The sequence below is a fragment of the Pongo abelii genome, chromosome 19, assembly GCF_028885655.2.
Source record: "Pongo abelii isolate AG06213 chromosome 19, NHGRI_mPonAbe1-v2.0_pri, whole genome shotgun sequence".
In the NCBI taxonomy this organism is placed as follows: domain Eukaryota; kingdom Metazoa; phylum Chordata; class Mammalia; order Primates; family Hominidae; genus Pongo; species Pongo abelii.
In genome coordinates, this window is record NC_072004.2 from 45,951,730 (window position 1) to 45,976,103 (window position 24,374).

Genomic DNA, 24,374 nt, shown 5'->3' on the forward strand with positions numbered 1-24,374 from the left:
GCTAGGACCACAGGCACGCACTACCATGCCCAGCCAATTTTTTGTAGAGATGGGGTTTCGCCATGTTGCGCAGGCTGGTCTCAAACTCCTGACCTCAAGGAATCCACGCCCCTTGGCCTCCCAAAGTGCTGGGATTACAGTTGTGAGACACTGTGTCAGGCCAAAATGTTTTATGAACAAAGTTGACATGTGCATATTTATTTTGAAGATTAATATAACAAGTTGCTTAAAATTTTTATAATCTTTCAACTATTCTAGCATAGCACAGAGTTTTTTTAATTAAAAAAAAATTTTTTTTAGGGCCAAGTATGGTGGCTCACGCCTGTAATCCCAGTACTTTGGGAGGCAGGTGGATCACGAGGTCAGGAGTTCGAGACCAGCCTAGCAAACATAATGAAACCCCATCTCTACTAAAAAGACAAAAAAAATTGCCGGGCATGATGGTGGGGGCCTGTAATCCCAGCTACTTGGGAGGCTGAGGCAGGAGAACTGCTTGAACCTGGGAGACAGAGGTTGCAGTGAGCCGAGATCGCACCACTGCACTCTAGCCCAGGCAACAGTGCGAGACTCCATCTCAAAAAATATAAATAAATAAATTTTTCTTTTTTTAGAGATGGGGTATTGCTCTATTGTCTGGGCTGGAGTGCAGTGGCATAATCATAGCTCACTGCAGCCTCAAACTCTTGGGATCATGTGATCCTCCTACCTCAGCCTCCCGAGTAGCCAGTATTACAGGCACATGCCACCCTGCCCAGCTAATTTTTGCAAATTTTTTTGTAGAGACAGGGGTCTCGCTTTCTTGTGCAGGCTGGTTTTGAACTCCTGGCTTCAAGTGATCCTCCCGACTTGGCCTCCCATAAATTTTCTTGTAGAGACAGGGGTCTCACTACGTTCAGCAGACTGATCTGGACCTCCTGGCCTCAAGAGATCCTCCCACCTCACTCCCCCAAAGTGCTGGGATTACAGGCATGAGCCACTGCACCCAGCCATAGCACAGATTTTTAAATAGGGTCCCATAATAGAAATTCCTTTAATAACAAATCAACTTACGATAAAGGGTTAATGGTCGTTCTTCTAAAACTCCACCTCCACTTCTAATCCAGAATTGTAAGTAAAGGATACTTTTTCTGATATCACAAGTATTTGCAGTTAACAAGGTTACAAAGTCTTTTACATCAGTTCTAAAATTCTCAGTTAAGCAAATCATTTGTAGGTAGCTGGCAACATTTAGCTTCAAAACAGAGAGAGAAATGTGGTTAACTGCTGAGTTCAAAAGATACAGCAATAATACATACAAATAGTATCTAAAAGTGAGACAAATTTTGCTAAAATTCACATTATCTTAAATGCTCTTCTTGAGGATGAAACTGCTTTAAAAATATAAGGGAATATACTACTAAATTAAAAGCATTTACATGTATTTCTTTTATTAACTGTATATTGTGCAAGACAGCAAGGAAACTTTTATAGGAGATTCTCCAACCTGAACACTGAAGGCAGTTTTATAAACCTTGATAAAACCCCTTAGGATTAAGTAACAGTATAGCTTGATAGAATATCTTACAACAAAATTATAAACATGAATACTATAACACTGAAACATACACAATTTTTTAAAAACCAGGTTAGAAATTGTACTAATGAGTGCATAAAGCTAATTAATTTTTTTTTTTTTTTGTAGAGATCAGGGTCTCACTATATTGCCCAGGCTGGTCTCAAACTCCTGGCATCAAGCAATCTTCCTGCCTTAGCCTTCCAAAGTGCTAGGATTATAGGCATGACCCACTGTGCCTGGCCAAGAAATTGAGAGAGGCTGAGGCAAGGGGATCACCTGAGGTCGGGAGTTTGAGACCAGCCTGCCCAACATGGTGATACCCCATCTCTAATCCCAGCTACTCGGGAGGCTGAAGCAGGAGAATCGCTTGAACCTGGGAGGTAGAGGTTACAGTGAACCAAGATCACAGCATTGCACTCCAGCCTCGGCGACGGAGCAAGACTCTGTCTCAAAAATAAATAAATAAATAAATAAATAAATAAATAAATAAATAAAATAATTCAATTTATCAAAGATTTTCCCACAAAGAAAACTCGTAAATTCACTGCTGAAGTATATCAAATACCAAAAAATAAAGAATATCAACCCTATACAAACTCTTAGAAAAAAGAGAAGGAAACATTTCTCAACTTTTTTTTTTTTTTTAATTTATTATTATTATACTTTAGGTTTTAGGGTACATGTGCACAATGTGCAGGTTAGTTACATATGTATACATGTGCCATGCTGGTGCGTTGCACCCACTAACTCGTCATCTAGCATTAGGTATATCTCCCAATGCTATCCCTCCCGCCTCCCCCCTCTCAACTCTTTTTGAGGGCAGCTTAACCTTAATACATAAAGCTAACAAAGATAATTCTTAAAAAAGAAAAAAAGTTACAAAGTAGTATTCCTCAAGAAAATAAACATATAAATCCTTAATAAATTAATCACAAATCTAATCCATCAATATATAAAGTGGATAATACATCATGACCAAGGGGGGTTTATCATTAGAAAATCAGTCAGTATAAATTCACCATAGAGATAAAGTAGAAAAATATGATTTCAACACATGCAAAAGAAGCTGTTGATAAAATCCAACACCCACTCTCGATAAAAATTCTAAGAAAATTGGAATAGGCCCAGGGCCAAGGCTCACGCATGTAATCCCAGCACTTTGGGAGGCCGAGGCGGGAGTTCAAGACCAGCCTGACCAACATGGCGAAATCCCATCTCTACTAAAAATACAAAAAATTAGCCAGGCATGGTGGCACTTGCCTATAATCCTAGCACTCAGGAGGCTGAGACAGGAGAATCGCTTGAACCTGGGAGGTGGAGGTTGCAGTGAGCCAAAATCGCCCCACTGTGCTCCAGCCTGGGCGACAAGAGCGAAACTCCATTTCAAACAAACAAAAAAAAAGAAAGTTGGAATAAAAGAAATTTCCTTAATCTGATAAAAAGAAGGTATGAAAAGCCTATAGCTAACTTTGTATTCAACAGTAAAATAGTAAACACTTTCCATCTAAGATCAAGCACAAGCTAAGGATATCCATTGTTACCACTTCTACTTAACATTATATTGAAGGTCCCACCCAGTGAAATAAGGCAACAAAAAGAAATAAAAGGCAGAAAAAACAAAGGAAAGAAAACTATCTCTGTTTGCAGATAACATGATTGAGTACATAGAAAAACCTAAGAAACTGACAGTTGCACTTTGGGAGGCCAAGGTTGGGGGATCACCTGAAGCTAGGAGTTTGAAGTTACAGTGAGTTATGATCACACCACTGCACTCCAACCTGGGTGACAGAGAGACCCTGTCTCTAATAAAAATTTAAAAAATAGAAAAAAAGCAAAGAAAAACCTAAGAAACCAACAAAATAACTACTATAACTAATAAGAGAATTTAGCAAGGACAAAGGAAAAGAACGTCTAGAATCTACAGCAGTACTGTCCATTAGAAACATAAGGCAAGGGCAGCTGGGCACAGTGGCTCACACCTGTAATCCCAGCATTCTGGGAGGCAAAGGCGGGCAGATCACACGGTCAGGAGATCCAGACCATCCTGGCTAACACGGTGAAACCCCGTCTCAACTAAAAATACAAAAAATTAGCCGGGTGTGGTGGTGGGCGCCTGTAGTCCCAGCTACTCGGGAGGCTGAGGCAGGAGAATGGTGTGAACCCAGGAGGCGGAGCTTGCAGTGAGCCGAGATTGCAACCACTGCACTCCAGCCTGGGCGACACAGCGAGACTCCGTCTCAAAAAAAAAAAAAAAGAAAAAGAAATATAAGGAAAGGGGCAGGTGCGGTGGCTCATGTCTGTAATCCCAGCATTTTGGGAGGCTGAGGCGGGCGGATCACTTGAGGTCAGGAGTTCGAGACCAGCCTGGCCAACATGGTGAAACCCCATATCTACTAAAAATACAAAAATTAGCAGGGCGTGGTGGCACGTGCCTGTAGTCCCAGCTACTCGGGAGGCTGAGGCAAGAGAATTGCTTGAACCCGGGAGGCAGAGGTTGCAGTGAGCCGAGATCGTGCCACTGCACTCCAGCCCAGGTGACAGAGCAAGACTACATCTCAAAAAAAAAAAAAAAAGTATAATGCAAGTAAAACACTGTAAGCTATATACATATTACGACTTAGATGAACCTTGAGGATGTTATGCTAAGTGAAATAAGCCAGTCACAGCCTGGCGCAATGGCTCATGCCTGTAATCCCAGCACTTTGGGAGGCTGAGGCAGGAGAATCGCTTGAACCCAAAGGCAGAGGTTGCATGACCAAGATTGTGCCACTGCACTCCAGCCTGGCAACAGAAGGAGACTCCATCTCAAAACAAAAAAGCCAGTCACAACAAGCCAAATCAGTATGATTCCATTTATATCTAGCGTAGTCAAATTCATATAAACAAAGTAGAATGGTAGTTGCCAGCAACTACTGGACAGGAGGAAACAGGGAGTTTCATTTAACAAGCGTAGAATTTCAGTTTTGCAAGAACAATGTGAATATACTTAACACTACTCAACTGTACACTGTTATGTGTTCTTTACCAAAAGCAAATTTTTTAATACAAAAATTTTTAAAACCAAGCCATATATGTAATTTAAATTGTCTAGGAGCCACATTAAAAAATTAAAGAAACAAGTAAAATTAATTTTAGGGCCAGATGTGGTGGCTCACACCTCTAATCCCAGCACTTTGGGAGGCCGAGACGGGCGGATCACGAGGTCAAGAGATCGAAACCATTCTGGCTAACACGGTGAAATCCCATCTCTACTAAAAAATACAAAAAAAATTAGCCGGGCATGGTGGCAGGCACCTGTAGTCCCAGCTACTCGGGAGGATGAGGCAGGAGAATAGCATGAACCTGGGAGGTGGAGCTTGCAGTGAGCCAGTGATTGCGCCAGTGCACTCCAGCCTGGGCAACAGAGCAAGACTCCATCTCAAAAAATAATAATAATAATAATTAATTTTACTACATTTCTTTTACAACAATATATCCAAATATTGCAAAATGTAACCAATATAAAAATTAGTGAGATGTGTTACATTCCTATTTTTTGCACTGAGTCCTCAAAATCTGGTGTTAGCCAGGCACTGTGGCTCACACATGTAATACCAGCACTTCGGGAGGCTGAGGCAGAAGTATTACTTAAGCTCAGGAATTCAGGACCAGTCTGGGCAATATAGTGAGACCTCATCTCTACAAAAAAAATTTTTTAATTAGCTGAGCGTGGTGGCACATGCCTATGGTCCCAGCTACTCGGGAGGCTGAGAGGGGAGGACTGCTTGAGCCCAGGAGGTAGAGGTTGCAGTGAGCTGAGATTGAGCCACTACACTCCAGCCTAGGAGATAGAGTGAGACCCTGTCTCAAAAAAAAAAAAAAAAAAAAAAAAATCTGGTGTTTATATTACACTTTAGCACAAAGTAGAGACGGGGTCTAGCCACATTTTAAAAATATATAATAAGTCGTATTTAGATATAATTCATATACTATACAATTCACCCACTTAACATGTAAAATTCAATGGTTTTAGTATATTTATAGAGTTTTGCACCCATTACCACTATCTAATTACAGAGCATTTTCATCATCCCCAAAAGAAACCCCAGACCAATCAGCAGTCACTCCCTATTTCTACCTAGCTCCTCTATGCTTAGGCAGCTATGAATCCACTTTCTGTCTCTATAAATTTGCCTATTCTGGACATTTCATACAATTATTATCATACAAAATGTGACCTTTTATTAACTGTAGACTAGCCACATTTTAAAAGCTCAATAGCTTCATTTGGGTAGTGGAGACCATATTAGCATATAGCTGAAAGCCAACAGTGAAGGTAAAATGAAATAATATACTTGGTTAATCCAAAAGACTGCAGAAAAGGAAGAATGAAGAATTGTCTAGACAAATTGTTTTTTTTTTCTTTTTTTCCAGAATCTCACTCTGTTGCCCAAGCTGGAGTGCTGTGGCACAATCTTGGCTTCCTGCAACCTCTGCCTCCCAGGCTCAAGCAATCCTCCTGCCTCAGCCTCCCAAGTAGCTGGGACTACAGGCACATGCCACTACACCCAGTTAATTTTTTTTCTTTTTACATCCAGCTAATTTTTGTGCTTTTAGTAGAGACAGGATTTTGCCAATGTTGCCCAGGCTGGTCTTGAACTTCTGGGCTCAAGGGATCTACCCACCTTGGCCTCCCAAAGTGCTAGGATTATAGGCATGAGCCACAGCGCCCAGCCTGTTTAGACAAAAATTTTTTTTTTTTTTTCAGACAGAGTTTTGCTCTTGTTGCCCAGGCTGGAGTGCAATGGCGTGATCTCAGCTCACCGCAACCTCTGCCTCCCAGGTTCAAGCAATCCTCCTGCCTCAGCCTCCCGAGTAGCTGGGATTACAGGCATGCACCACTACGCCCAGCTAATTTTGTATTTTTAGTAGACACGGGGTTTCTCCATGTTGAGGCTCATCTCGAACTCCTGACCTCAGGTGATCTGCCCGCCTCAGCCTCCCAAAGTGCTAGGATTACAGGCGTGAGCCACTGCGCCTGGCCTAGACAAATTTTTAAAAATATTCAATTATGTGTTATTTAAGAGAAACAATTTTTTTTTTTTTGGGTGGGGGGACAGGGTCTTGCTCTGTCACCCAGGCTGGAGTGCAGTGGCATGATCTTGGCTCACTGCAACCTCTGCCTCCCATGCTCAAGTGATCCTCCCACCTCAATCTCCCAAGTAGCTGGGACTACAGGTGTGCGCTACCACGTCAAGCTAATTTTTAAAATTTTTTGTAGAGACAGGGTTTCACCACATTTCCCAGGCTGGTCTCAAACTCCTGGACTCAAGCGATTCGCCTGCCTCTGCCTCCCAAAGTGCCGGGATTACAGGTGTGAGCCACTGCCTCCAGCTAAGAAACACAATTTAAAAGTAAGAACAGGGTCGGGCGCGGTGGCTCACGCCTGTAATCCCAGTTCTTTAGGAGGCCGAGGTGGGTGTGTTACTTGAGGTCAGGAGTTCAAAGCCAGCCTGGCCAACATGGTGAAATCCCATCTCTACTAAAAATACAAAAAAAATAAGCCGGGCTTGGTGGTGTGCGTCTCCAATCCCAGTTACTAGGGAGGCTGAGGTGGAAGAATTGCTTGAATCCAGGAGATGGAGGTTGTAGTGAGCCAAGATCGTGCCACCGTACTCCAGCCTGGGCAACAGGGCAATTGTGCCACTACACTCCAGCTTGGGTAACAGAGAGAGACCTCATCTAAAAAAATAAAATAATCCATACAGTAAAATTGACCTGACCACAATCATACCTCACTGCAGCCTGGAACTGTTGGCCTCAAGCAATCCTCTAACCTCAGCCTCCCAAAGTGCTGGGATTACAAGTATGAGCCACCATGCCCAGCAACTCAATGTTAATTTTAAACTTTTTTTTTTTTTAGAATGAAAAACAAACAAGAAAAAGGAAAAAATAAGAAAAAAAGACACACACACGAAAACACTTTCTTTTTAAAGGTTAAAAAAGTGCCTTGTTCATCATCGTAAGAAAAAAAAAAGGTGGCTATTTCTGGTGGAAAAGGGGATTCTTACTAGAAAGGGTCCATGAGAACTTTAGGAGGTAATGGAAATGCTCTATATTCTGATCTGCATAATGATGACACTGATTTTTACATGTTATATGTACAAAATATATTCATTAGGTTATTCATGTAAGGGCATTTTAACTCCATTTAAATTTTACCTCAGAAAAGCACTTTTACTAGGCAAAAAACCTAGTGAACATTGAAGCCTAGTAAAAATTATTTTAAATTTAAGAAAAAACATTTTTAAAGCAAAAAAAAGAGAAATAATCAGAAGTTTCCTAAAACTTAAAAATTTTAACATATTCCTTAGAAACCACATTTAAATTATAGCTTTTTTTTCTTTTTTTTTTTTGAGATGTAGTTTCACTCTTGTTGCCCAGGCTGGAGTGCAATAGCACGATCTTGGTTCACCACAACCTCCATCTCCCAAATTCAAGCGATTCTCCTGCCACAGCCTCTCAAGTAGCTGGGATTACAGGCATGCGCCACCACGCCCAGCTAATTTTGTATTTTTAATAGAGACAGGGTTTCACCATGTCTCTATTAGCTGGTCTCAAACTCCCAACCTCAGGTGACCCACCCTCCTCGGCCTCCCAAGTGCTGGGATTACGGGCGTGAGCCACCACGCCTGGCCAGGTATTTTTTTTGAGACAGAGTCTTGCTCTGTCACCCAGGCTGCAATGCAGTAGCACAATCACAGCTCACTGCAGCCACAGCCTCGACCTCCTGGGCTCAAGCAATTGTCCCACCTCAGCCTCCTGAGTAGGTAGGACTACAGGCATGTGCCACCAAGCCTGGCTAATTTTTTGTATTTTTGTGTAGAGACAGGGTTTTGCCATGTTGCCCAAGCTAGTCTCGAACTCCAGAGCTCAAGCAATCCGCCCTCCTCAGCCTCCCAAAGTGCTGGGATTACAGGCATGAGCAACTGTGCCTGGCCTTATTGATTGATTGATTGATTGACCAGGCTAGAGTACAGTGGCACAATTTCAGCTCACTGTAACCTCCGCCTCCTGGGCTCAAGTGATCTTCCTGCCTCAGCCTCCCAAGTAGCTGGGAGTACAGGCGTGATACCACACCTGGCTAAATTATAGCTATATTGGGCCAGGCGCAGTGGCTCACGCCTGTAATCCCAGCACTTTGGGAGGCCGAGGCGGGCGGATCATGAGGTCAGGAGATCAAGACCATCCTGGCTAAAATGGTGAAACTCCGTCTCTACTAAAAATACAAAAAATTAGCCAGGCATGGTGGCAGGCGCCTGTAGTCCCAGCTACTTGGGAGGCTGAGGCAGGAGAATGGTGTGAACCCGGGAGGCGGAGCTTGCAGTGAGCCAAGATCGCGCCACTGCACTCCAGCCTGGGCGACAGAGCAAGACTCCGTCTCAAAAAAAAAAAAAAAAAAATTATAGCTGTATTTAATAATAAACAACTTTTACATGATTGTGATATGTAATTTATGGTTATCAAAATTTAAAACTTACCAGGGAAGGAGTACTGAACTTGATTTCTTCAAAGCAGCCATCAAACATTAAACTAAATGTTGGGTCTACACACACACACACACAAAAAAAAAAAAATTCTTAAACACTAAGACCACTAAATAACTTTTTCGAGTTAGACTCTTCTATGAAAATATTCAGCACCCGCCTCCCCACCACCGCCTAGTGCTATGGTGCAGTCATAGCTCACTGCAGCCTCAAACTCCTGGGCTCAAGTGATCCTCTGCCTCAGCTTCCCAAGCAGCTAGGATTATAAGCTCAAGCTGCCACGCCCAGATAATTTTTAAGTTTTTTTGTAGAGATGGGGGTCTCACTATGGTGCCCAGGCTGATCTCAAAACTCCCAGGTTCAAGTGCCCACCTTAGCCTCCCAAAGTGCTGGGATTAAAGGCATGAGCCACCACACCTGGCCAACTATGATCTTCTAATAAAACTACCAGCTGGGCACAGTGCCTCATGCCTATAATCCCAGCACTTTGGGAGGCCGGTGGATCACATGAGGTCAGGAGTTCGAGACCAGCCTGACCAATATGGTGAAACCCTGTCTCTACTAAAAATACAAAAATTAGCTGGGCATGGTGGTGTGTGCCTGTAGTCCCAGCTACTCAGGAGGCTGAGACAGGAGAATCGCTTGAACTCAGGAGGCAGAGGTTGCAGTGAGCCAAGATGGCACCATTGCACTCCAGCCTGGGTAACAGAGTGAGACTCTGTCTCCAAAAAAAAAAAAAAAAAACCCACCACCTAACTTGTGATTAATAAGATTTTTCTCCTCAATATTTTAAGAGTAGAATCACTACCAAATGGGCATTAATTTGTAAGTAGAGACTAGCCTCATGAATATTTATAATTCGAAAAATATTAGAATATTATAGTATTTCCAATTTTTTGAAAAAGAAATTGAATGAGTTTTTAAAATGAAACATTCTGTGATAATTCTTTAGAAGATGGATCAATTCTATTAGGCTGGTGATAGCTAAATATACAATAATTCCTAAGAAAGTGTTATCAAGGGCAAAAGAGTGGCTAAGTTCAGTATTAAGGAACAGCAGAAAGGTTGGGTTCCATAAAAAATCCTGACCACTAAATCAGATTTAGTGATCTGATTATGGGTATGATAAGGATACCAGGAGAAGAATCTAGTATTTTCCCTACCAAAATACCTTTACTAGATCTCTTATTTGCATTCTAGAGATTGTTCTCCAATTCCTAAATATCTAACACCCAACACAGTAACCCAAAGTAGTATAAATTTTAAAAAAGTAATTGCTATTTGTGAATTAATTATAATTACTCCAGTCTGCAGATGAATTACAGATTTGAGCAACTGTTTAACTGAAGTAAAATCATTGTTACCTACCACTTGTAGTAAGGATTACAGGTCGTTTAGTTGTTGCCATGAATGTTTTGATTGCATTCAAAAACCCAGCATCTTCATCAAAAATTACATCAACCTACAAACAGTTTATTAGAATATTAATATATTAATACACTTACTAATATCAGTTATGTATACATAGTAAATATTCTATATGTTAGAGACAAAATTTATGAATTTATGAAGTATGAATTCAGCTCATGTTGAAAGTTTATGTCATACACTATAATGAATTTTAAAATGATCAACTATCAAATGTTAAAAACAAACGCAGCCACCTATAACTAGACAGATATGAATCAGAATAATTTATACAATCATTTAACAATAATTAGCAGCTGTGAATTACATTAATCATCTTCCTGAAAAATTATTCTAGAGTGGACAGTTTCATTTGCTTTAATTTCAAATAGATACACGTATTCCTGACCTCCTTAGCTATTTTACAATTCTTTATAAGAAAACATATAGTATTCTTTAAAGTAAGTCTTTGTCATGAGCTCTCAGAAATGTATACTTCTATAAGCCTACCTCCTCAAAAAGAATAAGAGATGTTGCATTTTTTCTGCTGGGTTCTTCAGCTCCAACGTCTTTGACATTTGAATTAGTTGCATTTCTAGATTTAGTCTGAGTAATTTGTTTCTGTTCAAAAGAATTTTTTATTCCTGCATAAATACAATATTAATATTTTAGGTAAAATCAACTTTTGCTAAGACATTGGATATGTCCACAGAATAAGCTCAAACTGAAATCCATTATCAAAACTGAAACAGGACGGGCGTGGTGGCTCATGCCTGTAATCCCAGCACTTTGGGAGGCCGAGGCAGGTGGATCACCTGAGGTCAGGGGTTCAAGACCAACATGGCGAAATCCCAACACTACTAAAAATACAAAAATTAGTTTGGTGTGGTGACACACACCTGTAATCTCAGCTACACGGGAGGCTGAGGCAGGAGAATCACTTGAACCCAGGAGGCGGAGGTTGCAGTGAGCCAAGATCGCGCCACTGCACTCCAGCCTGGATGAAAGAGTGAGACTCCGTCTCAAACAAACAGAAACTGAAGCAAGCTGGGCGTGGTGGCTCATGTCTGTAATCCCAGCACTTTGGGATGCTAAGGTGGGTGGATCACTTGAGGTCAGGAGTTCAAAACCAGTCTCACCAATATGGCAAAACCCCATCTCTATTAAAAATACAAAAATTAGCTGGGAGTGGTGGTGTGCACCAGTAATCCCAGCTACTCGGGAGGCTGAGGCAGAAGAATTGCTTGAACCCAGGAGGAGGAGGTTGCAGTGAGCCAAAATTGTGCCACTGCACTCCAGCTTGGCCTGGCAATAGAGCAAGACTCTGTCTCAAAAAAAAACAACAACAACAACAACAACAAAAAAACGGAAACAAAATATTAACACTTCTACATGTAGAACCTTCAGTGTAGCTGAGATTTAATAAATAGCAACAGGAACTCGTAAAATGTGTTCACGTTTTTAGGTATAAGGGTCATTATTATTAAAAAATATCAAATTCGTCAATTTAATGTCTTACCTTTATTATTTTCTAGAAGCATTCCTATTTCTTCATTATTTTTAGGTTTGGGAGATACTTTAAAATAATTTGCCAAGGTTTTGGGAGGAAGTGCTCGCTTTGGTCCACTACTTTTTGGTGATGGTGGAGGAACTTTTCTTGGTGATGTAACAACTTTCTTAGGGGAGCTTATTTTTTCTGCCCAAAAACAAATTGCATTTAAAGATAAATATTCTAAAAATCATACAGGTAGCAAGATAGTTAGCCACATTCTGTACTTCTACTCTTAACAGTTAAAAATCAAAGACACAGAAATTTTCTTTCATTCTTACAAATACTTTGTACATTCAAATATTACTATATTTATTTATTCTACCAGTACAGAAGGTTAAGCCAATCATTTATTTATTTTATTTTATTTTATTTTTTTGAGACAGGGTCTCGCTCTGTCGCCCAGGCTGGAGTGCAGTGGCGTGATCTTGGCTCACTGCAAGCTCCACTTCCTGGGTTCACGCCATTCTCCTGCCTCAGCCTCCCGAGTAGCTGGGACTACAGGCACTCGCCACCATGCCCAGCTAATTTTTTGTATATTTAGTAGAGACTGGGTTTCACCGTGTTAGCCAGGATGGTCTCTATCTCCTGACCTCATGATCCACCCGCCTCGGCCTCCCAAAGTGCTCGGATTACAGGCATGAGCCACCGCACCCGGCCAAGCCAGTCATTTAGAAAAGACACTCTACTCCAAAGAAACACACTTTTTTTTTTTTTTTTTTTTTTGAGTCAGGGTCTCACTTTGTCACCTAGGCTGGAGTGAAGTGGTATGATCTCAGCTCACTGCAGTTTCCACCTCCCAGGCTCAAGTGATCCTCCTGCCCAGCCCCCCAAGTAGCTGGGACTATAGGAGCACACAACCACGCCTGGCTAATCGTTTGTATTTTTGGTAGAGATGGGTTTTGCTATGTTGTCCAGGCTGGTCTCAAACTCCTGAGCTCAAGCGATCCGCCTGCCTCAGCCTCCTAAAGTGCTAGGATTACAAGCGTGGGCCACTGTACCCGGCCAGAAATACACATTCTTACAACAAATACTGTTCACAGTCCCTCTGTTCATTTTTTTCTACACCTGCTTAAAGAAAGAAGACGGTGGAGGGAAAATAACAGTATACACTGAGCACATTACAGAACTTTGTTGTTCAACTTTAATTTAGACCTGCAGTAAATTAATATTGCAAGCCAATAAAATGTATTTTTAGAGATGCTTTGGAAGATAGATACAAAGTTAAAAAATAAATAGTTCACCTCTATTCTCCAAAAGCCCCATGGCATTTTTCCTCAAAATATATCCTCTCTTCCCCTCTAGGTACCTGGATTTAGTCCTTACAAATCCTAATTACTGTATGGCCTCAGAACAGGATCTTCCTCACATACCATCTCATGATCACAGTTCCATATCTGTGTCCTATTCTTTTTTTATACCCTCTATCTCCATAGATCTTATCATAGCCCTTGTATATTATTTTTTTTGTTTCTTTTGAGATGGAGTCTCGCTCTGTCACGAGGCTGGAGTGCAGTGGCACAATCTCAGCTCACTGCAACCTCCGCCTTCCGGGTTCAAGTGATTCTTCTGCCTCAGCCTCCCAAGTAGCTGGGATTACAAGCACATGCCACCATGCCGAGCTAATTTTTGTATTTTTAGTAGAGACGGGATTTCAACATATTGGCCAGGATGGTCTCAATCTCCTGACCTCGTGATCCGCCCGCCTCAGCCTCCCAAAGTGCTGGGATTACAGGCATGAGCCACCGTGCCTGGCCTTTGTCCTTATTTTTCTTATTTTGATATAGACCAAGGACTGCTTGATCATGTATGAATACCAGTCCAAAGACTGGTTTTATCTATTTATTTTTTTGAGACGGAGTCTCACACTGTCGCCCAGGCTGGAGTGCAGTGGCACAATCTCAGCTCACTGTAACCTCCACCTCCCAAGTTCAAGCAATTCTCCTGCCTCAGTCTCCCAAGTAGCTGGGATTGCAGGTGTGCACCACCACACCTGGCTAATTTTTCTATTTTTAGTAGAGATGGCATTTCACCATGTTGGCCAGGCTGGTCTTGAACTCCTGACCTTGTGATCCACCTGCCTCAGCCTCCCATAGTGCTGGGATTACAGGCGTGACCCACTGTACCTGGCCCAAAGACTGGTTTTAAAAATACATGCTTAGCCAAGTGCAGTGGCTCATACCTGCAATCCCAGCACTCTGGGAGGCTAAAGCAGGAGGATCATCTCCTAAAGCAGGAGTTCAAGTTTGCAATGAGCTATGATTGCATCACTGCAATCCAACCTTGGCAACAGAGGAAGACCCCATCTTTTCAAAAAAAAAAAGCAATTTTTATTTTAAGATACTCCGTGAGTAGTTGGCTAAACTATATCAATATATTCTTTCTAAAAAAAATTGGCCAGGCACAGTGGCTCATGCCTGTAATCCCAGCACTTCAAGAATCCAAGGCAGATGGATCACCTGAGGTTAGGAGTTCGAGACCAGCCTAGCCAACATGGTGAAACCCTGTCTCTACTAAAAACACAAATATTAGCCAGGCATGGTGGCACACACCTGTAGTCTCAGCTACTCGGGAGGCTGAGGCATGAGAATCACTTGAACCCGGGAGACGGAGGTTGCAGTGAGCCAAGATCACGCCACTGCACTCCAGCCTCGTGACAGAGCAAGACTCCATCTCAAAAAAAAAAAAAGAAATTTCACACCAAAAGAACTACCTTCTTGCAGAAACAGCTAACTGTAGGTCTGGGACATCCTGACATGCCAGAAAGCAAGGAAAATATCAACTATTGCTGGGGTAATGTCAAAAGGACACAAACCAATTAAAATAGTTCCTTGCTAGTCAAAGATGGAAAAATATGAGCACCAAAAGAAAATAAGATGGGATTCTGCTTCTAGTCAAGGTATAGAACTGGCACTGGATTTATCCTCCCATCATAAATAAGAACAAGAAAACTGGACATAATATATGAAATAACACTTTTCAAGACTTTTGTCATGATGCAACAATGGACAGTAATCTCTGAGATACAAAAAACAAATAAGGTGAACACTAGGATTGCCCAGCCTATTGCCCTGAGAAAATTTCCATAGTGAGGGGAAAGTCAATCCATGTTTTCTGAGTTGAGACTGCACTAGAAACCTGAGGAGGTTGGCTGGGTGCGGTAGCTCATGCCTGTAATCCCAGCACTCTGGAAGACCGAGGCGGGCGGATCACGAGGTCAGGAATTTGAGACCAGCCTGGCCAACATAGTGAAACCCTGCCTCCACTAAAAATACAAAAAAATTAGCTAGGCGTGATGGCAAGCGCCTGTAATCCCAGCTACTTAGGAAGCTGAGGCAGGAAGATCACTTGAACCTGGGAGGCAGAGCTTGCAGTGAGCCAAGATCGCACCACTGCACTCTAGCCCAGGCAACAGTGTGAGACTCCGTCTCAAAAAAAAAAAAAAAAAAAGAAAAAAAAAAGAAAAAGAAACCTGAGGAGGCCAAGCAGACAGAGATGGGAAGAATACAGAAGAAACAGCTGGGCAAAGCTCTGGAAATTTGCAGAGTCCCCCTCAAGTCTAAAATTGAGTACTCTTCAGTGAAAGATCAGAGGAAACAATCTCTGAGGCTCACAGAGAGCTGTGAATGATTTGTCTTCCCATCAGGTAGACCGGCAAACATAACTAATGGAATATTGAAGCACTCAGAAAGGTTTTGCCTAAGGAGTGGGGCAAAATTAGCCCTAGACTAAATGCTGCTACTGTTTTGCCTACTACAGTTTAAAAGACCTGAAAAAGCTGGGCGTGGTGACGGCTCACACTTGTAATCCTAGCACTACGGGAGGCCAAGGCAGGAAGACTGCTGGAGGCCAGGAGTTTGAGACTAGCCTGACAACACAGCAAGACCCCCTCTACAAAAAAAAATTTCTTTTAATTAGCTGAGTGCGGTGGTCTGTAGTCCTAGCTACTCAAAAGACTAAGGTGGGGGGATTGCCCAAGCCCACTTCGAGGTGGCAGGGAACCATAATCATGCCACTCCACTCCAGCCTTGGCAACAGCTTGAGACTGTCTCAAAAACAAACACATACAAGACCTAAAGATAAACTTTTCCCAACTAACTTAACCACATCACAGAAGAAAGTTAACGAACAGTTATAGGTACAAAAAGTGCAGGATTGATAAATTAAAAAAAAAACCAGTCAGGAATACATAAATATCCAGCACCCAAGAAGGTAAACTGTACAAAGTCTCACATGCAATCAGAATTATCAGGCATCCAAAGAATCAGAAAAATACAATCCATAATGAAAGAAGGAATAATCAATCAATTGAAAAAACAACTCAGAAATGACACAGGTGGGCCAGGTGCGGTGGCTCATGCCTGTAATCCCAGCACTTTGGGAGGCCATGGCGGGTGGATCACCTGAGGTCAGGAGTTTGAGACCAGCCTGGCCAACATGGTCAAACCCTGTCTCTACTAAAAATACAAAAAAATTAGCCGGGCGTGGTGGCGGGTGCCTATAATCCCAGCTACTCGGGAGGCTGAGGCAGGAGAATTGCTTGAACCTGGGAGGCGGAGGTTGCAGTGAGCCAAGATTGTGCCACTGCACTCCAGCCTGGGCGACAAGAGCGAGACTCCGTTTCAAAAAAACAAAAATTACACAGATGATAGAATTAGTAACCAAGACCATTAAAACAGTTGTTATAACTGTATTCCATATGTTCAAAAACCTACAGGAAAGACTGGGCACATGGTAAGTAGAAACACAGAAGATATAAAAAGGACCCAAATCAAACTTCTAGAAATGAAAACTATACTTATAGCAGTGACAGCATACTAGATACTACAGAAGAAAAGATGTGTAAACTTGAGTCAATAGTAATAATAACTAACCAAACTGAAACAAAAAGAGGAAAAAGACTGAAAAATTGAACAAAGCATCAGTGTGCCAGGAGACAATTTCAAGTGGTCTAAAATACCTATAATAATAACTGGAGTTGCCAAAGGAAATGGGGAGGACAGAAAAAATATTTTAAGAAATACTGGTTGAAATTTTATCAACTTTGATCTTCCCAACTATAAACTCATATATGCAAGAAACTCAACAAATCCCAAGCACAAGAAACATGAAGAGAAGTACACCAACATCATAATCAAATTACTTGAAACCAGTGAGAAAATCTTCAAAGCAACAAAGAATAAACACAAAGAGGTGAAACATATTATATATATAAAAATCCATGAGTTCATAACAACACTTAAAAAATTAAACTACACAAAAACTCACTGGTCAACTGTCAAGGTTGCTAGGACACCATCACTCTAAGTACTAATAAATAAAGGAAAGAATGAAGTATTTCTGGTGCCTATAAACTGTATTCCAAAGCATCCAAAGAGTTGATGAGGAATAGTGCTTCCTTTTAAAATTCTAATAAATGCAAAAAAGAGAATTATAAAATTATCATTTTGTAATTTACAATGGATAATCTGCTATGATGTCATAGGAAGTACACAGGCCACCTGTATATGTATGCCAGACCCAGAAAAGAACCTGAATCTAATAAAGCCCATAGATCTAACTGCCAGTTTACAAGAAATACAGGGAAGAGGACTATATTAACTGACACTATGAGGATATAATCAGCAGACAAATCCAGAATGTGAAAAATTTCATGACAAATGACTCAGATTCTTTAACAAATTAATGACATGAAAAGAAAGGTGAGTGAATTGTTAGCGAGATTAAAAGAAAGTTAAGAGACCTGACTCAAATATAAGATATGAACCTTGTTTGGATCCAGATTTGAACAAATCATTTGAAACAATAGAAAATTGACATTAGACTATGTATGAGATGATATGAAGAAATACAGTTAATAGATCTTTTTTTTTTGGAGATGGGATCTCACTCTGTCACCCAGGCTGGAGTGCAGTGGCCCAGTCACAGCTCACTGCAGCCTCAACCTTCTAGGCTTAAGTGAAACTCCCACATCAACTTCCAGAGTAGCTGGGACTACAGGCATACACCACCACACCTAGCTACTTTTTTTTTTATTATTTGTAGAGACAAGGTCTCGCTATGCTGCTTAGGCTGGTTGTTAACTCTGTTGGGTCTGATGATGATATTACAGTTATGCTTTTTTAAAAGTCCTTATCAGATAGAGATAAATATTGAAGAAGGTATGGGTGAAATGATATGATGGTCTTCAGATTTGTTTTAAAATAATCTGGCAGGGGTGGGCAGGGAACATGTGTACGTGTAGAAGATAAAAAATAAATGGCAAAATGCCGAGAATTAACATTATTTTCTTAGATTTTGTTTTTTTCAAAACATTATGGCTTAAGGAAAATAATTTACTTACTTGGTGACTTGCCTATGTAGTAGCTATTAAAAAAGCAGGGTTTTTGTGAGTTTACACCTTGTTTGTCTACTTGATGGGACTGAGTAGCTTCCTTCAACTGAGATAGAATTTGTCTACCACTGCGCTGGGAAGAGGCATTCACTTCAAATATCTAAAAGAAGAATATAAGAAAAAATGAAGGGAGAATGGTTTATGTTTCCTTTTAATCCAAGGGTAATTATTACATTAACATTCTCTCATCATAGCTGTTACTAACCTTAAATCCAAGCTCCTGGGCACAAGCATACACTGCAGCAGTTTTTCCCACTCCTGTTGGCCCTGTTATAAGGACAGTATTGCAAAGACGACTCTCTTCATCATCTGAACTGCCTTTAAAGTCTATGCCACCTGAGAAATCTGAAAAATTATTCAAATGCATATAAAATGACGATTGCTGAGGAAGCAATTCTACCTTATGAAACCCAATGATCAAATCCCACAAACTTCTTGCAATAAATGCAGAAAAATTACTTTATACAGGCCGGGCGCGGTGGCACATGCCTGTAATCCCAGCACTTTGGGAAGCTGAGGCGGGCAGATCACAAGGTCAGGAGTTTGAGACCAGCCTGGCCAACATGGTGAAACACCATCTCTACTAAAAATACAAAAATTAGCCGGGTGTGGTGACACACACCTGTAGTCGCAGGTACTCAGTAGGCTGAGATGGGAGAATCGCTTGAACCTGGGAGGTGGAGTTTGCAGTTAGCCGAGATCACACCATTGCACCCTAGCCTGGGTGACAGAGTGAGACTCCATCGCAAAAAAAAAAGTAGAAAATCAAATATAAAATACCAATTAAGAAATTTTATAGGCCAGGTGCAGTGGCTCACGCCACTGCTTAATCCCAGCACTTTGGGAGGTCGAGGTGGGTAGATCACGAGGTAAGGAGTTCAAGACCAGCCTGGCCAAGATGGTGAAACCCCGTCTCTACTAAAAATACAAAAATTAGCCGGGCGTGGCGGCAGGCACCTGTAATCCCAGCTACTCAGGAAGCTGAGGCATGAGAATCACTTGACCCGGGAGGTGGAGGTAGCAGTGAGCTGAGATTGCGCCACTGCACTCCACTATGGGAAACAGAGCAAGACTCTGTCTCCAAAAAAAAAAAAAAAAAAATTAAAAAAAAAAAAGAAATTTTACAGAAAGTTTTAGTTAATGTAACTCTAAAAATGTTCAGTGAGATGGTTAAAAAAAAAAAAAAGACACAAAATACCTTCATGTTTCTCATCTCTTTTTCCCTTCAGATTCTGCCTTTCTTCCAATTCAGCTCTTCTTTTCCAGTCTTTCAACCAACTGCCACAAGAAAACGTAATAAAAATAATTCACAGAATATACCTATGCCTTAGGCTTTATGTTAAAATGATTATCGGGGGAAGTTATGGTATATTGTTAGTTTCTCTGCCACTGGCCATTCAACTGATGAAGGCTTTCTTGTTATTTTTACTAGTACAGCTTTATATGGCATATTGTTAGTTTCTAAACACTCCACAGTGCTTGTGAATCAACTAAAGAGTAAAATAGTTTTACATGGACATGAACATTTTTAAATGAAGTAGTTTCTGCCAAAATATACAAGACTATATGTGTAAGAATATTCACTGTAGCATTGTTCATATTAGCCTCTAACAGGAAAAACATAAAAATACACCACTGGGGAAAAATACATTATAGTACACTCACTTAGAAACTGGTATACAGCAATTAAAAATAACTGAGGTGGCAGGGCAGGCACAGTGGCTCAGGCCTGTAATCCCAGCACTTTGGGAGGCGGAGGCAGGTGAATTGCTTGAGCCCAGGAATTTGCAACCAGCCTGGGCAACACAGCGAAACCTGTCTCTACAAAAAACAACATTAGTCAGGCATGTTGGTGCACACCTGTAGTCCCAGCGACTTGGGAGGCTCAGGTAGGAGGATGGCTTGAGCCTGAGAGGCGAAGGTTGCAGTGAGCCAAGATTCCACCACTGCACTCCAGCCTGGGCAACAGAGCAAGACCCTGTTTCAAAATAAAAAAAAAGAACTGCGGTATATTGTGTAATTACATGAAAGATGCCTAATATACAATGTACAACAGAAAGATTAAGTGCTAGTCTAGAGCTAGAATGCCTGAGTTTAAATCCCAGTTCCATCACTTTCTAGCTGTGTGACTTTGGACAAATAACTCAGCCTCTCTAGGCCTTGGTTTCTTCATCTATGAGATGAGGACAACAGTATTTATGCTCATAGTATTTTTCTTTTTTTGAAACAGTCTTGCTTTGTCACTGGAGTGTAGGGGTGCGATCATAGCTCACTGCAGCCTCGAATCCTTGGACTCATGTGACCCTCCCACCTCAGGCTCCTGAGTGGCTCAGAATCCAAGTGGGCGCCATCATTCCCAACTATTTTTTTTATTTTTTGTAGAGATGGGGTCTCCCTATTTCGCCCAGGCTGCTCTCAAACTCCTGGCCACAAGCAATCCTCCTGCCTCAGCCTACGAAAGCACTGGGATTACAGTACAGTTGAGCCACTGTACCCAACTGCTCACAGTACCGTTCTAAGGATAAAATGAATTAAGAAGAGTACAAGTAAAAAAAAAGAAAGAAAGAAAGAAAGAACAATACAAGTACTTAGAACAGTAGTACCAAGTTCACACTATTAACTGTAATTATGGGTCCGTAAATCCTTATATGAAATCCTTTGGACCAGATTGTTTTAGAATTAATTTTTCAGATACTTAAAAGGTTATTTGGTACATATACTGCATATTACATAATACCCCTAATGGGGTCCAAGCAGTACACCCATAATCACTTAAGTTGGTTTGGTTTTTTTTTTGTTTTGTTTTGGGACAGAGTCTTACTCTGTTGCCCAGGCTGGAGTGCACTGGCACGACCTCGGCTCACTGCAATCCTCACCTCCCAGGTTCAAGAGATTCTCATGCCTCAGCCTCTCCAGTAGCCAGGATTACAGGCATGCGTCACCACACCCACCTAATTTTTATATTTTTAGTAGAGATGGGGTTTCACCATGTTGGCCAGGCTGGTCTCGAACTCCCAGCCTCAAGTGATCTGCCCGCCTCAGCTTCCCAAAGTGCTGGGATTACAGGTGTGAGCCACTGTGCTGGGCCATCACTTAATATTTTTATTAAAAAATATATGAATTTTGGCCAAGTGCAGTGGCTGACACCTGTAATCCCTGCACTTTAGGAGGCCAAGGCGGGTGGATCACCTGAGGTCAGGAGTTTGAGACCAGCCTGGCCAACATGGCGAAACTGTCTCTACCAAAAATACAAAAATTAGCCTGACATGGCGGTGCACCCCTGTAGTCCCAGCTACTCAGGAGGCTGAGGCAGGAGAATCTATTGAACCTGGGAGGCAGCGGCTGTAGTGAGCCAAGATCGTGCCATTACACTCCAGCCTAGGCAACAGAGTGAGACTCTGTCTCAAAAAAAAAAAATTTGTAAATTCTACTAAGTGTAAAGGTATAACAAATTTCATGTAATAAAGTCAATAAATTTTCATTATTCAGAATTTTTTGGATGTGAGAATTGAAGATGAAGGACTGGGGACCTGAATTAGTAGTAATGTGATCCCATTTGTTAGAAAGGAAGGAACTAACATATGCATAAAAATATTTTTCTGGAAGCTTTTACAAAAAATTTTCAATGATTATCTCTGAGAAGTAGAAATGTAAGAAAAGAGGGCTACTTTTCACTTAAACTTCTACCAGTTTTTTGAAGATTTCATCATGAGATATATTACTTTGTAACTACAATTTCGAAACAAAAATAGTAAAACTAAGTTTGTAAACTATTTCCCAATTCCTTTACACATTTTACCAACCTATGTAACTTTTTTATAGCTAACTCATTTCCTATAAGTTCACTGGCAGTCTGAGGTTGATACTTGTCTGTCCAAAGCATGTCTTCAGTTCCAGAATCTAAAGCAAAAAAAAAAAAAAAAAAAAAAAAAAAATTTAAGGTATTCATTCCTTGACATAAACATATATGTAAATGACATATATATTAGTCATTTACATTATTGTTACAATGTCACAGTAGGTATTTGCAGAAATATTTATATTTACAAAATGCCAGAGGTACTTTTAAAACAACATTACATTTAAAATTCTTCACACCAAACCCTTCCCCCTAAAAAAAAAAACCACCATAATCTTATTAAAATATTAAAGTGCACACTTACACATTGTTTTTTTTTTTTTTAGGATGACCATCTGGCCCAGCAATCACATTACTGGGTATATACCCAAAGGAAAATAAACTGTTCTACCAAAAAGACACATGTACTCACATGTTTATCAGCACTATTTAGAACAGCAAAGAGACTGAACCTGGGAGACGGAGGTTGCAGTGAGCCAGGCTTATGCCACTGCACTCCAGCCTGAGCAACAGAGTGACAGTCCATCTCAAAAAAAAAAAAAAAAAAAAAAAAAGCAAAAATGGAATCAACCTAAGTGCCCAAAAATGGTGGATTGGATAAAGAATTTGTAGGACATATATACACCATGAGATAGTATGCAGCCATAAAAAAGAAAGAAATCATATCCTTTGCAGCAACATGGTTGCAGCTGGAGGCCATTATCCTAAGTGAATAAATGCAGAAACAGAAAACCAAATAATGCATGTTCTCATTTATAAGCAAAACCTAAACACTGGGTACACATGGACATAGAGACGGGAACAAAAGACGCTGGAGGCCACATGTGGTGGCTCACACCTATAATCCCAGCCCTTTGGAAGGCCAAGGCAGGTAGATCACTTGAACCCAAGAGATCGGGATTGGCCTGGGCAACATAGTGTGACCCTGTCTCTTAACAACAACAAGAAAGACACTGGGGACTACAAAAGGGAAGAGGGAAGAAGTGAGGACAAGGGTTGAAAAACTATCTATTGGGCACTATGTTCACTATTTGGGTGACAGGTTCAACTGAAGTCCAAATCTCAGCATCATGGAATGTATCCATGTAACAAACCTGCACATGTGCCCCTTGAGTTGAAAATTAAAAATAAATAGTTTTTTTCTTTTTTTAAGAGATGAGGTCTTGCTATGCTGCCCAGGCTGGACTGCAGTGGCTATTCACAAGCACAAACACAGCTCCCTGCATTCCTGAACTTCGGGCCTCAAGCTCCCACCTCAGCCTCCTGAGTAGGTGGGACTACAGATGTGAGCCACCACAAACAGCAATATTTAAATTTTTAATAACCACTGAAGAAACATGAACGATGAGAAATAATTTGTGGAATAAAACCGATAATCGGGATGGGTGCAGTGGCTCATGCCTGTAATCCCAGCACTTTGGGAGGCCGAGGTGGGCAGATCACTTGAGATCAGGAGTTCGAGACCAGCCTGGCCAACATGGTGAAATCCCATCTCTACTAAAAATACAAAAAGTAGGCCGGGCTCGGTGGCTCACATCTGTAATCCCAGCACTTTGGGAGGCCGAGGTGGGAGGATCACTTGAGGTCAGGAGTTCGAGACCAGCCTGGCCAACATGGTGAAACCCCGTCTCTACTAAAAATATAAAAATTAGCCAGGCGTGGTGGCACACGCCTGTAGTCCCAGCTACTAAAGAGGCTGAGGCAGGAGAATAGCTTGAACCTGGGGAGGTGGAGGTTGCAGTGAGCCGAGATTGTGCCACTACACTCCAACCTGGGTGACAGAGTGAGACTTCGTCTCAAAAAAAAAAAAAAAAGCTGGCCTGTAATTCCAGCATTTTGGAAGGCTGAGGAGGGTGGATCACAAGGTCAGGAGATCGAGACCATCCTGGCTAACACGGTGAAACCCCATCTCTACTAAAAATACAAAAAATTAGCCGGGTGTGGCAGCGTGCACCTGTAGTCCCAGCTACTCAGGAGGCTGAGGCAGGAGGATGGTATGAACCCAGGAGGCAGAGCTTGCAGTGAGCCGAGATCGCACCACTGCACTCCAGCATGGGCAACAGAGTGAGACTCTGTCTCAAAAA

General features: G+C 41.4%; 1 protein-coding gene across 4 annotated transcripts in view; it reads right to left on the reverse strand.

Annotated features, from left to right (window-relative positions):
• The window catches only part of ATAD5 (ATPase family AAA domain containing 5), a 66,062-nt gene that overhangs the window by 9,683 nt on the left and 32,005 nt on the right, over positions 1-24,374 (reverse strand). For 3 of the 4 annotated variants that reach the window (XM_054536626.2, XM_024235148.3, XM_054536624.2), the window contains 9 exons: positions 22,235-22,331; positions 19,630-19,709; positions 18,637-18,776; positions 18,381-18,531; positions 12,008-12,184; positions 10,999-11,132; positions 10,450-10,543; positions 9,076-9,140; positions 1,051-1,231 (listed from right to left, as the gene is read on the reverse strand). In XM_054536626.2, coding sequence (XP_054392601.2) covers positions 1,051-1,231; positions 9,076-9,140; positions 10,450-10,543; positions 10,999-11,132; positions 12,008-12,184; positions 18,381-18,531; positions 18,637-18,776; positions 19,630-19,709; positions 22,235-22,331 — 1,119 coding nt within the window. The remainder of the gene's footprint in view (positions 1-1,050; positions 1,232-9,075; positions 9,141-10,449; positions 10,544-10,998; positions 11,133-12,007; positions 12,185-18,380; positions 18,532-18,636; positions 18,777-19,629; positions 19,710-22,234; positions 22,332-24,374) is intronic. The other variant, XM_054536625.2, reaches the window with a different exon arrangement.